General features: G+C 38.1%; 1 protein-coding gene across 1 annotated transcript in view; it reads right to left on the minus strand.

Annotated features, from left to right (window-relative positions):
- The window catches only part of ascc3 (activating signal cointegrator 1 complex subunit 3), a 168,847-nt gene that overhangs the window by 113,430 nt on the left and 36,575 nt on the right, over window positions 1-18,842 (minus strand). Inside the window, exons 7-10 of the mRNA XM_042755765.1 lie at window positions 16,370-16,505; window positions 14,995-15,120; window positions 4,063-4,266; window positions 3,502-3,642 (exon numbers count right to left, since the gene is read on the minus strand). Coding sequence (XP_042611699.1) covers window positions 3,502-3,642; window positions 4,063-4,266; window positions 14,995-15,120; window positions 16,370-16,505 — 607 coding nt within the window. The remainder of the gene's footprint in view (window positions 1-3,501; window positions 3,643-4,062; window positions 4,267-14,994; window positions 15,121-16,369; window positions 16,506-18,842) is intronic.

Genomic DNA, 18,842 nt, shown 5'->3' on the forward strand with positions numbered 1-18,842 from the left:
TTTACTGTACAGTGGTTACTATAGCAACAAGAAAATAAGAAGACAGACAAAGTGCTATGATCCAAGCAGCAGAAAATGACAAGCTCTCTAAAAGCAGCACTAGGAGGTGATGCTGGGGTAAGTATTTGTGTGCTGGAGGGATCTCATTGTATGTATGTGTGTATTAGAGGATGATAGGGTAAGGTATACATATATTGGTTAGGAAAGAATATTTCTTCTGTTGAGAAAAATCTGCAATACCATATATTGTGTTGAGGTATCTGAATAGGCAACTGTGAGAAGGAGAATATGGAATATGAGAGAGAGGACGTGAAATAAATGAGGGGAAAGAGAAAGACAGAGAAAAAATAAAGAATGCACCATGAATAAAGGAAAGGCACAACAAATAACAGAATGGTTAGGTTGTAACCTGCTGTTAACTTCGGGCAGTTACAGCTCTGATGCTAACTACCAATCAATATCCAATGACCAATTGTGGGTCTAAACAAGACATGACACACCACCTTATGTTTCTCATGCTATTTTGTGCAATTAAATAAAATAACGGTTAAAAAACGCTGTATGCATGGCCAAAAAGTAGGCGCGCTCAATCACATCGTGTCTCTGAGCTCCAAGAGCCAAACTGTGAGGTCTGCTCGTAACGACCACTTGTTTTTCCTGTCTCAGCGTCTACCAGACACCTCAGAGACATCTCCAATGTTGAAAAACAGGCAAGATACTTGATATTCTCCCAGCTAACCACTGCAGAGATGGTCATTTTTTTTTAAAATGTTGTGCAAGCCTGCCACTGTCTAAAAGACTCAGGGCTGAGGGGGCAGTAAAGCACTGCTTTCAGCCTGAGAGAAGGTGTTATGATGCCTTATTATTCTACAACACGTCTCCTCGATTCATATCTCTTCATTTTTGCTTTGTTTGCTCTGCTGTTCAGGAAGTACAGTGAGAGCACTCAATTGATTTGGTCCGAGGAAGGCAAGCTTCCTGTGGGAAAACACACGGATCATTTCCCTTTATACAGCCATTGATATTACACTCCTCACACCACTTGACCCATGACTCCTTCCTATCCTCTAAATCTATTCTTCATCTCCTCACTCTTGTTTTACAATTAAGTGCTCTTAGAAGTCTTTGTCTATCCATTAATGCATGAATCTTCAGGCAAGGGAATGTGAGAGAGAAAAAAGGACATCGGCATGGAGAAAAACATGGTTGTGGAAGGAAACTATTTTGAACATGTATATGAACAAACACTCAGTACATTTTTATTCAGCCAGTAGAAGTCAATAGGACTTTATTTTCACAGCTTACACTGGCTTGTTTGATATGTGGTGCATGCTCTAAGCAATTCACACCCATAAAATCATCCTGGATGTTTCCTTCCTGGAAGTGTGAATTTGGGCCGAAAGAAAAATGTGATGATGGCGCGAAACATCACAAAACTGAACTGAAAGCAAACATATTCAGAAATATGTGCTTTAACACCACTGTAAATACATGGTCAGTTCACCCATTACAGCAGGGAGCATTAACTATTTGTAATGTTACACCACATGAATACAGCGCTGCAGGAATGAGTCCTAAAACCCAGAAATGTGCATTTACACGTAAATACACGTAGAAAACATATCCTCGTGGCACGGCTGACACAGAAGAGCGTACGCTGTCTGTGTTCAGCTCATATTCCCCAAAATACTGCTACAGTGATGCGGAGAGACACAGAGGAGACGAATTGTTGAAAAAAGTTGTTATTTTTGTTTTCTTCACGTACAAAAAGTATTCTCGTCGCTTCATAATGTTACAGTTGAACCACTGATGGCAGATGAACTATTCTGAAGATGTCTTTCATACCTTGACAGTGTATTTTATTTGGCGGTCTATGGGACAGTCACAAGCCTCCCGGTTTTCATCCAAAATATCTTAAATTGTATTCCTAAGACGAACAAAGCTTTATGGGTTTGGAACGACATGGGGGTAAGTGATTATTGACAAAATTTTTATTTTGGGGTCGAGTATCCCTTTAAAGCCTATGGATAACACAAGCTCAATATATTTTATTCTACAACGTTTACTATCTTAAAAAAAGACCAATTTTAATAAGTGTTTTAATGGGACAGAGGTTGTCAAAATTAAATGTCATCATGCCGAACAGCTAAACTCATCTACTCACTAGTTTGCTTTTACTAATATTTATACTAGACTCTGGTAAACAATTCAACAACTCAAACTTTCAAAATTATAGATTTTAAAGAAAAGAACAAAGACAGTTTTCAGAAGCTTAGGGATATTTTTCATTATAATAATAAAAAAAAAAAAAAAAGTGTAAGTAACCACAAACTTGTTGGTCACAGTTTATTTTCCACAAAAATCCAAAAGCCAATGGAAATACACTATTGGTATTTGTCGACACAACCAGGGTGATGGTAACTTCCAGATTAGTATACAAAATTACTCGGAAAGCACTCGTAGCACTTTATTTTACAGTCCGGCTCCGCATATACATATCATGAACTTACTATAGTAATTACAATACCTTAGTAATAACTAGGTACTAACCCTGTGCCTACCCCTAAACCTAACATTAAGCCATGAAGTTAAATTATATTATTTAAATTACTTATCCTTGGTAACTAGTATAAGTGCACTCACTTTAAAACAAAGTGTTACCAGAGTTTTAAACCATAGCATCAATTTTCAAAAGACTTTAACACAGTGCATCATCACTTTGCAGTCCTTGGGAGCTGGTATAACAGCAAGGGCAGGGAATCACTGCTTACATTCTGCATTCTTCAGTGCTTGTCACGCATACACACTTCCGTCCTGAAACTGTTGGCCTGGAACTGTGTGCGCTGCAGCATTGCAAATGGATGTGTCAGTTGTACAATCATATTGATCGGTGAGACAAGACAAGTGCTTTATAAGAGCACGACCTCATGGACTCCATCTAGCAGGATTTGGCTATACATCTACATTCAGAACAATCTGTAATCTGTTTTAGAGCAATAATGTTTGGATGAAGGGCGAAGGAAGTCTATGTGATATAAAATCATCAACAGTGAGGGGCATGCAGTCTTAAAACTGTGTTCTCGTCTTTATTGAACACACAGCTAAAGTCTAAATTTAATTTGTTAAATTACCATTATAGGCATATTACCGGCTCAGTCCTCTTGAGAAACCCAAGGTTAACTTCTTGATCATGGACACAATGGCATATTTTAAGTGAACCCTTGCAGGATTTAACCTTCCACCTTCCCTAACCCTAACCAGATGAGATCTTTGATACCTACATTACACCACCCTCAACATCTTTACACCAGCATTTTCTCAGGAAGTAGTGTCTCACAGAATCATGATGTATGACCATCCCCAAGCATCAGACAACAGATGAAGTCATTGGGGGTTGGGGTTTGCAAAGTCCAAGACCAGTGAGATGAACAAAGTCTACCTGCCACCAGCCAATGTCCAATATTATTAAAGCCAAAGGTGCATCCGTTACCATTCTGTTACCTGAGTGCGGAGGATTTCTCCTTTGGTCAGCTGCATGTCTCCTGTCAGCTCCTTGACAGCGATGCCCAGAGGCTCCAATCGCTTACTGAAGTAATTAGTCATCTCAGCAGCCAGGGCCTTCATCGGAGCCACGTATACAATCTATAGAGGCAGGATAGAGAGACAGGACATGCTCATGATAAATGAGAAAACACTACAGTACCATTTGTTCCCTGGCGACCAATACAAATAACAATTTACAAAGAAATATGAAGCTGGCTGCTTAAAGTAAGAGTTTAATAGTGATGTATGAAGACTGTCTATCATTGTTGAAGCTGGCATGCACGCGTGTGAAAATGCGCTTCACGAGACAATGCATCCGTTTACATCTCCAAACTATGGTAAAATTTCTTGACACATATTTAATGCTCAAGTCTATCCTTGCTTGACATAAACTAAACAAACACATCCAATCGGGTCGTTTTGTACCTGAGGCATATGGACTGGTGCGAAAATAAGTTATTGGCTGCCAGAAAGCCAACAGCTCACTCAACAATATTGTCTCTGCGATTGTCTGTTTACCTTAAACTGGTCCTTGCGGATGACTCCCCCAGGCTGCAGGTGTTGGCGGATCTCGTGTAGGATGGTGAGCATGGCAATGTTGGTTTTGCCGGCACCAGTAGGGGCGCAGATGAGCAGGTTTTCATTGGTATTGTAGGCCGTCTCAAACACTATAGACTGAATTCTGTTCAACCTCTTCATGCCCTTGAACACCACCTGGCCAATCTGCAAACACACAAGGAACATTTCAATGGCCCATTGACAACAAGATCTTGATCAGGAGATCTGGAAATGGCATGAACCAGTTCAACGCAAGATACTGAAGATGGTGAGTTTATGTGTAGCAGATGTGCTGTGGTTACATGTGTGATGGAGACACATACGGTCAAAGTGACAGGACACCAGGAGCCAAAACTTAATGAAGCCACTTTAATACATATCTAATGAGAGACTCCGATCCCCCACAAGGCAATCATCCATGACTTTATCTAAACAAATCAATCATTGTAAGCTAGAGTCAAAGGATACTGAACCCAAAGCAGTGCTAGCCGAAAATGAGAAGCTTTGCTGATGCTGTCAGATCACGTGCTTTTCCATGAGAGATTGTTGGGAGTTCAATACCTTTATGAATGGTTGAGTGTATACAGAGGGCTCAGAGAGCTCAAACATTAAAACCTTGCAAAAGGCCACCAGTACTATGGAGTGGGGAACTCTCTGAGCGGTGTCATGAGCTGTCAATCAATCCGCCCACTCTGGCCAGCTCTGCAGTGACATCACATTGGGGGTGACAGCCATCCATCTCAAAGTTCTGATAAGAGATAAAAAACCACCTAGTACTTTATGGCTACTGTACTGTACTGTTCTTTATGGAGTGCGGTTATTTTCACTACTGCTGTCATTAAAGTGGGGCGGGATGTTACAAGCTTATTAGATCAAAAGGCACATTAAGTAAAACAAATCTAGAACTGTTCTAATTATTTGTCTCTTTCTGTCTACCATCTCCAGGTGTCGGTGTCTTTGATCAGGGGATCGGGATTCATTAACAATGCTATCAGTCTCTTCTTTTACCTTTCTGCTCTGGCACACTTTAAATTAAAAGAAAAACAATTAGGCTGAGAGAGTTATTATAGGGCTCAGCTTTGATTTAAAGTCAAGACTGAAAAGCCAAAAGGAAGAGATTATTAATAGCTGAAAGACGCTTCGAAAACACAGTGGTAAAGATGTGACTGCGTAAGGATTTTCTGGGCAGAAGAGCTGTGGAATGTTATTCAGCTGTGAACTTCATTACAACAGTAAGTTGTTGTCTTGCGGACTTGTATGTGCATATGAAAGAAGTCTGCACCCATTTTGACTGAACTGGTCAGGACGTGGAGGCTTGAAGCTCAAGAACCTACTGATGCATTTAAATTACAACACAATTGTAAAACTTAATTACTTTTGTTTCAAATCTATTGATAATTGGTATTAACCAATAAAACTTGAATAATACAAATTGTGTCATCATTTGTCATCAGAAGATATTTTGGAGAATGTTCGCAACATAACAGTTACTGGTAGTTTTTGACTTCCATAATATGGAGAAAAATACTATGGAAGTCAATGGCTACCAGCAACTCTTTGATTCCCAACATTCTTCAAAATACATTCTTTTGAGTTCAGCAGAAGAAAGAAATTCATATGTTTAGAACAACTTGGGGGTGAGTAAATACTGACAGAATTTTCATTTTCGGGTGAACTATCCCTTTAACCTCCATTAAATTACTTTAGTAGCATAATTTTGGCTACTGAAGAGAGCACTTCCTGCAGAAGCCAAAAACAATAAATAAATAGCTATTTGGCCTTGGTTAACCAATAGCCCGCAAGGCCTAGGTGATGTCAGCCTAGATGGACCAAGTTTTACATTTTGAACTATGCCATTTGGGATAATTCATTTCTACTAGAGTACCAAAATCAAGACCTCAACTAAAAATATACACTTGATGAAGATTGTTCTCAATTTAAAAGGTTACATTTTTTTGTAGAGTTTATATTTTTCTCCAACAAGGACAACAATTTAAAGCATCGTAGGCATGATGCAAATTCTATTCCTTCTAAGATACGTTTTTGTGGCCAAATACTAAAGAAGCATCACGTGTATCTTTCAGAAACAACAATGCCTGAAAGCACTGCTACCAGCTCAGTGAATAAAAATATATATATATATATATATATATATATATATATATATAGTTTTTGAGTTGCTACCTAAGAAGAAATGGAACCTCAGTTCCATTTCAGTTCCTGCCTTAAAAGGAAGGTGTCCAAGTAGGCAGTAGACGGGCAAATCAGCTCACAAGGTTTTGAAACAGAGCTTATCTTCATCAGCTTTAATGGCTCAAATGGATCCAGTTACCAAGAAAACAGAGCTGGGGGGGGGGGGGGGTTGGAGGGGGGAGAAAGCTGTTTGTACTACATTGGTGGTGGGTGTTTCCATATAACATCACCTTCTGCTGCGTGTTCTTTGTGAAGTAGTTGTACGGGAGAAGTAGTTGTATTCCTCTATGCCTCCCGTCAGGATGGCAACATCAGCCCCAGCCAGTCTGACCCATTATATTCCCAGGGTGGGTCTTCAGAGGACCAACTTATAAATATTCATAGGTAATTAGGAGCTCTCTTCCTATCCGACTGAGCGGTTGTATCACCATGGTAACCAAACTGCTGCACTTGTTTTAAGAGCCCCCTTCATTTTGATTTATCAGCTTTGTCTGTAAAGGACTGCCAGTGTCCCCACACACCTTAAGCATGCAAATTAATGCAAATGTATGCGTGCTCCAACATTCACCTCAAAGTAATGCATATATGTAGAAAATATGGAGTTGTCATTACTTAATGATCTTGCAAAATGTCTCACATTCGGTTATTTTCTTTTGAAGCGCATTCAGTGTTGTGATGAATGCTCGTCAAATGACATGAAAACATGATGTGGGTCAGGGTGGTCCCCCACGTGCTATTGTACACCCCGCACGACAATGTAGCCCTCAGGTAATCCATCAGCCAACCCATATAGTACACGGCACGGTTAAAAACAAGTCACAAACTCGCAGTCAGCTTTATGTCAAAAGAGGGTTTTTAATCTCTCTTTACTGGCTGCAGAAATAGCAGCAGTAAACGGGACTTTTCATCACAGTGTGTGAGTAGAGTGATTGCCACACTGGCGGCCCATTTCAGCTCGTTGAGTTTTAGGCTCGGGGGTAAATCTTACACCATCAAACCAGGTTCCCATTCAAAACTTCAAGTGGCTGAAATCATTTGCACCTGAAAGCACAATCTCATCTTTGCTCCTTAAAATATTTTACTCCTTAAAAAGGCTCAAGGTTTTTCTTTTTTCATATGGTGCACTGATGAATCATATTCAAAAACACCAGCAAGCTGTAACTGGACCTGAGCACTTGCATCCCATTGGACCGGAACTGGTTTACATCACCAAAGTGTGAGATCAGGATTAGAATACATTTTTTTTTTGTAATAGGTGACTTCTTTCACTACCTCACCTACAACTTGCACTCACAAAAAAACTGCATACTAAAGATTAACCAAAATGAAAAACATAAAAATTTTTAGTAGGTTTTTTTTTTGGAAACCTGCTGGTCTAATCCAAGTGGACGGCACTAAATACAGGTGTAAATGGGGTCTAATATTTTAAGATTGTCTACTTTCAAAAATGTATTTAACCAGGATTGCTTGCTGTGTATAGAGCGTTTATGTGGTCAAACAGCCACAAAAGTTTGCTTACTCGCCGCCCATTCGCCTAATACTTCGTATAATCACTGTGTCAAGTGTTATGAGAAAGAGCACCAAAACGAGCAATTCAAACTTCACTGTGTTAAACAAGAACACACATTAAGGTCAAAAATCGCTGGTTTTATTTATTCTTTTCATTCGCTTCCTTCCCCAATCACCCAGTATTCTCAATAGTATTGAGAAAGCTTTAAAAACATAATTGTCATTTGTAAGTGGTCAAAAGCATTTGAGTCCCGCACTCTGTGCTACAGTGAAAATGATGTTGAATATTCTGAAATAAGTGGGCAGTGTCTTGAGAAAATCCTATCAGAAGTGGTCAAAATAGAAATACATTTCAATACCAGGTGGTAACAGTATTTGTTTTGGCTGACCAGTTGTGTTTCCCTCTCTGAAAACGCATCTTATGGTGTTATCAGGGCTTCGATAATATGCTAACACAGCAACATGCAAACGTTAAACTGAGGAGCACGATTTTGTGTATGTGTATGTGCAGAGTTGCTGGCGATGTAGATCAAATTTTAGTCAAATTAGTCATTTATAAGTTATGGTGTGACCGTTTTCGCATTCACAGGCTGTTTTTCAATCACTTTTTTCTAACATTGGGATTCTTCACTGGGATATGAAGATGGTACATAAAGCCAGGAATGGCATAAGTTTTGAAAGACTTTACTCTTGTTAGTTGAAAAACAGAATCTATACTACTTTATTATTATCTGCAGGCCAAATGTCCACATCAAACATGCTTAAAGGCCCGTTGTCACCAAAGACAATAACTATTCATTTTTAATAAGCATTCTAATTCCATGAGAATAGGGAATTTGACACTACAACTATAATGATAACACTGAGGCTCGATATATCATATCATATACCATATCATATCCATGTCATATCATATATCGTATTGTATCATATCATATGTCATATCATATCATAATATATCATATCATAAGTTGCATGGGTGCACTTCTAAAAAAACACAATGTTATTGTGCGTTTGGTGTGGATTCAACAGTTTTTGTTACAGTTATTTTTATAGTTCACGTTCTTGGTGTGAATGGTCCTTAATTGACGTTGTAAATGTCGGTGGGTCATGCATCCTTAACTTTCCTAGTTAAGCTCGTTTGCAGTCGAGCTCCAATCAAAGTTCTTTCTCCAACTATTGAGGAAGTTTTCAGTTCTGAAAGTATTCATAGTACATCAGTTTTTTGTTTTTTTTACTCCTCTAAAGATCTCACGTGTGACATGACCCTTTGAAACAAATTATATATACTCTGCTTCTTGTATACTTTATTTTTGTACTTGTTCCATAAAAATGTACCAATCACACATACTGCGGCAATGGCATGGTTTCCAGGACAGCGATTTGTTCTACTCCTACACGAACTAGTGTTCAAGTTGTTCGCAGTCTGTGCCCAGAGCACCCTTAACACTTTCAGTCTGACAGTTTTGCAGCGTTTCTTCACACTGCCGGTGAGCAAAACCAATATCAGCGGGGTGCCAGCAATTCACTTGACCACGTTTCCTTCTCTCTAACGCAGGGAACAAAAGCACTTTTTTTCGGCCTGCTAAATATATATGCAGATATTATGATGATATAATCAAATAAGTGAAAGTGGATCAAAGTTGTCTTTACAGGACATATGGCGAGTGCATGGCTCTAAAACTGTGGGAGATCTGACCACCTGTACGTGGGGGGGAGATCCTGACAGTCTAATTAACTCAGTGGATGAAGGGCCCTCGGCCATATGTGCTGACTGGGTGAGCTGGGAACACAGCAGAAACTCACCGGTGACTTTAAACACACTAATTGGACCAACATAGCCCCCAGCAATCATTTCGCAGCAACATCTTAATACCTGCACTGTCTCACATTGATTTCTTGACTTTCCTGGTTTTAAAAAGCTATGAGTAAAAATGCACAGTGCTCAGTAGAAAGGCAGCAGGAGCCTTGCTTATCTTAAAGTCTGTGTTTATGCGTGCACATTTTTGTTAAAGCTGCCACAATAATTAAATTCACAGCGCTGGTAATAGAAAGCTAAAAGATATAATTGTCATTTGCATGCTATCCTTTTAATTACTTTTTGGTTCCATTTCATTCCATTTGAACTGACAGCATGATCAAGTTTGAATTGTTAGTTTTAGCAAACAGCTTATCTGCCCGCCTCGAGCACAAAATTACCCGCTCCAGAGATACAAACACACACACACACACACACACACACACACACACACACACACACACACACACACACACACACACACACACACACACACACACAGAGAGCACATTTATTCAAACAACACCTTGCACACCTACGAGCAAAAGGATCTGATAAATGACAGGTGCAGCACCAGCAAATAGGAGGGCCATTTATTTCTCTTGAGCAGAACTGCTGGAAGAGCTACAGAGAAACAAAGAGAGATTATAAGAAAAAGGATGAGGGAAATATGAGAAGTCAATTGTCCGATAAGTCAACACGTGAGCAAATGCAGGGTGTTTGTCCCAAACATTTTAAGCACAACTGTCCATCAGACTGAAAGCACTCCCCTTCTGTTTGTATCTAAACTCTCCTCACGATCCTGGAGCTCCGGCCATTAAAAAGTGATCTCTAATGCAATACCAGGAATCATGGTGGATTAATCAGCGATGTTTCTCTGTTTCAGTGTGTACTATGAGCAGACTGCAAACTCCAGAGCAGAGATGTTTACCATTCCACACAGCTAATGAAGAAAACACTTATAATTTGATTCATGCTTGTAACCTGACTCGCATCACTGAAGATATCTGTAATGCATTGCGTCTTCAAAAAATAACTGCCAATATAGTCGCAAGAAATAATAATTGGGGTCCGAGCACAAGCAGCTCATGTAGAAGATACAATCTCAATGTATTTTTCCAAATATTATGAATCTGTACTGATATTGTAAATTAGGGTTTGATGAAGCTCAAAAAAAAAAAAAAAAATACATGCTAGCTCCAGAAGAGACAACTGACTTCACAAATTCAGGAAATATTTTGCCATTTGCATTGATGTAAAATGCTTTGACTTAATTTTTATTTATTTATTTATGGTTTGTTTGTTTGTTTGTGAACAACGTTAGCATTCCAGCATTTCTTTGTTATTCACAGCTACAAATAAATGGCTGACACTGACAAGCTGCGCAAAACCACAGTCATATTTTGCGCAGCTTGTCAGAGAACAATGGCTCTGTGTAGTAAATGCTGCTCCATGTGAAAGCACGCATGTGTAGAGATTTACCGCTGATTACAGAACAGGCTATACTGACGAGATGAGCATTAATATCGTGCCGATATTTTTCATGTATCCCTAATAAAAAAAGAATTAAAAAAAGAATTTGCTGAACAATCTTAAAGTGAAACAAACAGCATTGCTATAAGCAACATTACATGCCACGGTAAACAAACATTTGTATCACTTCCACCAATAACACCATTACATGTCATCGCTATGAAACAATGCTCTGCATGTTCATCACTTGTGCTGATGTAGAGAAGTGTGGATGTGTTTTGATTTTCACTCATCGCGGAGGCAGCTCTCGTATATTTCTTCACAGAAATTAGAAAGGCTTTTACCGTGCGAGTACAGCAAACAACAGTGCTTGAGATTCATTAGTTAAAAGGCTTCCTAATAAATTCCCCACTTTTAATGTTTCACACAGCTATTAAAGGCACGTTGAGCGGCCGTGTCCCTGTTGCCCATTATGGCTTTCAATAAATGGCAATCGTGCAGCACTTATAAAAAAACAACAACAACAACAACAAAAACGCTTCCAGGCCTGCTGCTCAAAAGACCCTAATAGCACATAAAGATGTATTAGCTGTTTCACGCTGCTGTTTTATAAAAGGGAAGCACTTTGTTTCTGAGTTGCGGAGGCTCTAGTTAATGAATAGAGGCACTTCTCCACTCCCACTAATTCACACCGCTTATATCAATCTCTGTCGCTCGCTCCAGACGCGAAGAGTGATCCCTTCACGCTGCAGACATGAGTGCCACAAAAACAAACCCAAAAGACAAGGTGATTATGATGAAACTCGTGTGAAACTGTACTAGTTCTGTGCTTGATGTTTACTTTACCTGTGATGTATAGTTCTGTAGTCTCTTAAATAATAAAAACACAGACAAAAGAAAAATAAATGCAAAAAGAATATATAGTTAAATTTAGGACAAAAGGTGCATCATTGATTACGCCGTGAAGCTTGCCGCTTTAATTAATGGTTTCCTGAAAGAGAGGAAACACAACGCTGGAAATGAGCCCCACGGGGGCCAGAAAATAAATCTGTGCTGTCCATTCTTATATTTACCCTCTTACCGAGGAGAGACAGATCTTCTGCTGGCTTTTCTTTAACCAAAACTTCAAGCCGATTCCAGATCACGTCCTCTGCGTTAGCCACACATAAAATGAGCCATGATCTGAGATCTTGTGCCGTGATAACAATGGAGACGGGACATTTCTTCTGCTTTCATTTTTCAACCACTGCTTGGGTTTCTTCAAGTGGCTGACAGCGGGCAAGTCAAGTGAATTTTTGTCTCCATTAGGGCAGAAGTTTGACCCCTCCTGCTTTTAAACGCTCCTTCAGAGCAGTTATTATGTTTGACACCAGTGGCAGCCACTAAAAGCCACAGCTTCCAGCAACGTCTGCTCTTCCTATGGAGTGTATGTCGTTCACACACAAACACACACCTGCAGGCTGTTTAGTGGACTTGGAAACAAGTAGGAGGACAAACGTAAATGTCTGAATATGGAAAAGATGCTTCTGTCTGTGAAGATTAAAACGCTGAGAACTTTGATAGATTCTTTCAGATCTACAGCACATGTATTATATTCCAAATTATGTGTTAGGAAGAGGAAAGCCTTGCTGAAAAGACATGATTTAAAGGAGGCATAAAATGAAAAAAATTTAATAAATCTGTGATTTTAGTTTTTTAATGAAACATTTGTAAGCATATTTTTTGTCCTTCTAATAATGGATTGTTCATTTGTTTTTCCAAGCATATTTGTGACAAAACAGACAAGGTCACTGTGTCACTGTAGATGAGTCATTCTCCATCTCTCTGTGAAACTGCACCTGCCACAAAAGCAGGTGGTGGAACATTGTGATTCTGTGCATCGTAGTTTTCTTTTGGTGACTTATTTTTGAGTTTGAGGCCAAAATAAAAATATTGTACAATTTAACTACAATAATCAACCCAATATGATGGGTTAAACTTGCTGGGTGTGTTCTGTCCTATATTTAAAAAGCAGCTGGGCCAAACCAACTCAAATTGGAAAATATTAATATTAACCTAAATAACATATTACCACCCTTCTTTAAAAATCAGCAACTTGATAAATGACAGTGGCTGCACTGAAAGCTTATACAGCTTTCAGACATAGCCAGTTTTAACTATAGGCTACCAGTATTTTGAGGTTAGCCAATCATAACAGGGGTTATTTACAAACTCTATAAACATCTTAAAGATACAGTAGCAAAAACAACCCATTTGATAGTAAAAATAAGAGAGAAGGTGAACGATCTTTCTGTATTTGGTTCAATAACCCTTGACTAACACTATTAGTGGGGGAAAAAAGTGTATTAAAAACCAGCTGATGAATTAAAACCCATTAACAGCTGAGCCTCACATAACAATAAAGACGACAAAAAACAACCCAGCAGCATGACCAATCAATCTGTTTAAACTCAAGACTTCACCCTTGTCGATCTTGTGAATTTGAACACACCTTGTAGCTCAGGCATGACCACACAGCTGTCATTAAGACTGACACACTGATGACTGTAATTAAAGGAGACCCACAGTAAAGTCTGTGTGCTTTTGAATAAGCCACGGCCAGCATGTCCTCTAGTTCGGTGAGGAGGTTGTTGTGTACTTTCTAGTCAAAATCAAACTAAACTATGTGCTAAAGTGGGTCTTTGTAGGCCTCTCTGATCTGGACTCCTGTTAGTGAGGAGAGGCTTTTACAGGCCAGTCAGGTTTGAATGGACATCATGTTTTTAGTGAGGATGTTAAAAGTACTGTTACTTTGGTATAAAGTCACTGAAAACATCTGGTACACAAGTGCTGCAAGCATGGTCGAGTCACATGCGGTCTGAATTTGACAGTTGTGACAAAAATATCTGTTTCAGCCAAATATGAATTCTGTTAATATCCAGGAGAAGCAGAAAGACATGTTTTCCAATTGCTTTTCACCGAGCTGGCTAGAGAGTCATGGATGAATGTCACTGATGGTCATAACTGGAGGTGTACTGCAGGATAAAGGAGGGAAGCATTCAGACTGTTCTTTTCCATAAAACGAACTGTAATTCAATCTATTGAGATTTAAAGAGTACTATAAAATTGTTTTAAAATGCCCATTTAACGTTCATGCTATTTTTCCAGGTCCTCTGAAGTCATACAATAGCACTGTATGAGAAACAGATGGAAATGTATGTCAATATTCATTGAATTGTGGAATAAATGGGATATTATCCTGAGATAGGGACAGTCTAGGGTTGAGCAATACTAGCAAAAATTTATAACAAGATATTCCTAATTTTGGTTCCTATGATGCTATATTGCATATTAACATGCAAAAATTGAAAGATTGGAGATTGGCCTGATGATTTCTGCCGCAAGATTCAGATGGTAGGGTCAGAATTAGATGTAAACAACATGAAAGCATGGATCCCTGCCTTGTCTCAATGGTTCAGACATGTGGTGGTGGTGTAATCGTGTGTGGGATATTTTTTTGGCACACTTTGGGCCCCTTAGTACCAACCTAGCATCGTTTAAACACCACAGCTTACCTGAGTATTGTTGCTGACCATGTCCATCCCTTTATGACCACAGTGTACCCATCTTCTGATATTTGTAACAGTTTATCATTTTAACTGGTATATCTTCCATCAGTGCAAAGCGTTTTGAGCCACTATGTAGCCAGCTGGCTTAAAACAAATTAAGACAGCCCTCCACTTTACAGAACAAAACACAAACATAACCCACTGCTGCAAAACCATCATATGCTGCATCCGACATCATGTGGAGGAGATTTTAGGCATAATGCCATCAGTCAATATAAATAGGAGAAATGAGTGTGATTAGTCGAGAAGAGCTCATGGAGTGTGAACACAAGCATTGATAAATGTCAACAGCTGTAAATAGCCGCCACTGACCTCGTCCAGCTCTGAGATGTGCACAGGTTTCTCCTCAAAGCCAATGGGCATGGGCTCGTTGGGGGGGATCTCAACCTCCTCATACATCTTATTATTCTCTCTTCTGATACCCTCGGGCAGCAGCATCTGCCGGCACAGCGGAGAAGACATAATTACACAAAAACACATACAATTAAACCTTCGTCATGCATTAGCTCACGGCAACCATCTCCAACCAAACAACGAAGACCAGTGTTGAGGGCTGTGGCCAGCAGTGTGCTTTATTACACCAGAGATGAACAAAAAAAAAAAATATTCCAAAATGTGCTTTAGTTGTAAAATAACAGTCATAATGCAACTAGCACATTGCTTTGAGTAGTGGAATGCAGTAGGTTGAGCTGCAGTTGCTATACATTCTGTAATAAAAATCATTTATAGAAATAGGAGAATAAATATCTTATTTTAGCACGCTGCATTTCCTCCAGCTCCTATAATTGCAACTCATTTTCACCAAACTGAGAGCATATGCTGAACTAATGAATGTGTCATATTCAGCTGTTGATCACAGTAGACAACTCCACACGTCATCATAACTGGCAATGCTACTCATCTTAGTCGTATATTGTTCAGAGCTAAAACTGTTTTGTCATTGTGAGTATTCAAATAGTGCTCAATTATTAGAGATGTTCAAAAGTTTGGGGTCAATAAGAAATATATTTATATATATATATATTGTTTTTGAACAAAGCCTCTAAAGCTTACCAAGGATGCATTTACTTGATCAAAATACAGTTAATATATAAAATATATTAATATATAAAATTATTTACATTTAAATTTGTATTATACAATTTATTATACTATTGAACTTTACAATTAAATAAACAATTACACCATTTAAAATAATTAATTTCTGTTTTAATGTATTTTGAAACTTAATTTATTCCTGAGATGTAATGCTGAATTTTCAGCATAATTACTCGAGCTCTAGAAAAATGTCTTATAATTATTAATATTATTAATGTTAAAAACAGTGCTACTCATACATTTTTGTGATAAAAAAAAAAAGATCTAGATCGTCCTGGCTCTAAACCACCTGTCCCACCCCACCCGCAGGAAAAAGATGAGGCCCAAATGAATTCATTTCAATCGCTGGAAGTTGTCCTGCAGCAGGAATTTTAATTAAGTCATCATAAAAACTGGATTAAAAACAAAGGCTCTAGGTAATCTAGTGTGTGATAATGTGATATAATTGAGCAGATTGGCATGATGCCGAGTAAACAGAGCACTAGGGAGAGATTTTGTATTTAGGAGTGGAGATTTATTTTCCCTCTGTGTCTTACACATATAAGAGTCAGATTAGTGGCGAGTGTGTGAGCAGCGGGTGAGATTTTACCTTGGATCCTCCGACGAATGCTGAGGTCTTGATGGCTTCGGCATGAGAATCATAAACGTGAGGGTAACGTATGCGTTCGTACTCTCTGTGCCGTCCTAACACTGGAGAACGGCGTGCAGTCAGCAAGGCCTGCTCCCTACACGAAAACACAGAGTGTCACATCTTCACAAACAATAGAGATCACCATCAAATACAGAGCACCATTTTGTCACAGCTAACACTGAGGAAAATATGACAGCAGATGCATCTGATAAAACTGACTAAGATCCGAGCCGTTTAAAATATTCCTCTGTTTTTGAAGGGTTTGTTACATATCATACTAAACCCCTACAAAAAAAATAAAAATAAAAAAACACTTTTGTAGACATGTTAAACCTAAAGTGCCCATGGGACACTTTGCACATACTGGACACAAAATGATGAAAGTTTTCTCAAAACTGTAAGCTTCAATGTGACTGGTTTGCTTTTAAGGCTGGCCAGGTTTATATCGGCCTGCTGACTGCACTATCATGGATTTCAGATTAACCCATTCAATTTAATGTAAAATTGGTTTCTACCTGTGTAAGCAGGTGTTTCTTAGCTAGAATAAATGGGCAGATACAGTATTGTATTACAATAACAATTATAATACTGTATATTTTACTATGCAAATAAAATGATATAATTAAAGCATTAAATAAAAAATTAAGTAAATCAGACCATTTACACTGGAGTTACTTTATGCTTATTTAGCATTTATTAATAGATAATAATTAACTAATTAATAATAATTAGTTTTACATTGTATTTAGATGTTGGTAACAGAGATGGATAAATGGCAAACCTCACATAAAATAGATAAATAAAAAGAAAGAATGCTAGTCTTTCATTATGTTTCAAAGCTCATGTCCACTTAATCTGAAATAGTGGAAATTTTAATTTTTATATATTTTTTTTATTTTAATATTTATTTATCAATAGAGACATTCAACTTGGCTTAAAACCAAATTTAGAGGAAAGCCTTTTTTTGCCATTTTAAAGGTGCAAATAATTGTTTTAAGAAGATAAGTTGAATCATTTGCATTCAAAATATTTTTGCCCATATTATAATAATTCAGCATGATTAATATCTAGTGTGACCACTGAAAAGCTGCACTTGAACACAGCACAAAGACTACAGCCAATGGCCAAACAGCAAGTGCTATTAGTAACAGTTCTGTGCCTATGTGAGGGGAAATTCTCTCCATTCTCTCCATACCAGTAGGTGACAGTAGTCAGCATCTGTCATTTTAAAAGGAAAAGCGCAAAAGCCTGAAGGGTTTACGGTCTTGACCTTGTTGTTTACTTGTTTTCATCACTTCCTTTTTTCATTTGGTGCTATGGTTTGCTAAGTAGAACAGCCAATCAAAGTGATTTTTTCATTTGGTGCTATGGTTTGCTAAGTAGAAAAGCAAATAAAAGTGAACTCAAATGCACACACATATATATATATATATGTGTACATACATATATATATATATATATATACACACACATATATATATATATATATATATACACACACATATATTATTTTATATATATATACACACACTCACACACACATATATACACATATATATATATATATACACATATATAGTTTTAATTATTATTATTTCTTTTATTATAATTACTCCTTTTAAAGCCTTGAAGTTGTGTTTCTCTGTTAACAATGATACCATCATCTATTTTAAGAAGTAAACTCTTTGGGGTGAAGAAAATGTCTTTTTCATGTCTGTTAACATGATTTTGTTTCCAAATAAAACGATAATTACAGAGCGGATCATTTTTGGAAATATCAACATTGAATTATCTCTCCAGAAAGCACTTTGTAATATCAAAAATCTTGAGCTCACAAAACTGCTATCTTTCTGAAGGCATTCTGAAGTTACTAGCTTGACAACAAAATTATTTAACACCCAAATATCTTATTACTCCAAATAAAATGCTTCAAATCTTACAAAAGAGACATCTGTGTGGCACACTGAGGAGATTCAGGTACAACTGACGAGGGTTTGTCATGAATCCCATATAAAGCTGGGGTTTTCAGAGTTATTTTTGTTTGGTTGTTGTCTTGCAGTGGGATGATTGAAAGGCTGAGAGTGTGAGGAGACGTGTGAGGTATTAACACCTCATCTCTAATCTCTCTCCTCATGCTCTGCCTCATTTGGACGGCAGCATTTTTAATTAAACAGATCATTGCTCTTTTTCATCCTGTGAAATTAAACATTAAGAGAAAATCCCTTCTGCAAAAGCTCCAGATAGCAGTTTTATCAAGCTTCCTCTCTCTTCCTCTTTTCAATAGGCCACACTCTGATATGTAGAGAGGTGCTTGTTCACGTAATGAAAGAGAAAGACAGACAGAGAGACAGATGGAGACATAGAGAGAGAGACAGACAGAGACAGATAGAGAAACAGACAGAGACAGATAGAGACAGAAAGAGAGACAGAC

This window comes from Cyprinus carpio, unplaced genomic scaffold (assembly GCF_018340385.1).
Source record: "Cyprinus carpio isolate SPL01 unplaced genomic scaffold, ASM1834038v1 S000006746, whole genome shotgun sequence".
In the NCBI taxonomy this organism is placed as follows: Eukaryota; Metazoa; Chordata; class Actinopteri; order Cypriniformes; family Cyprinidae; genus Cyprinus; species Cyprinus carpio.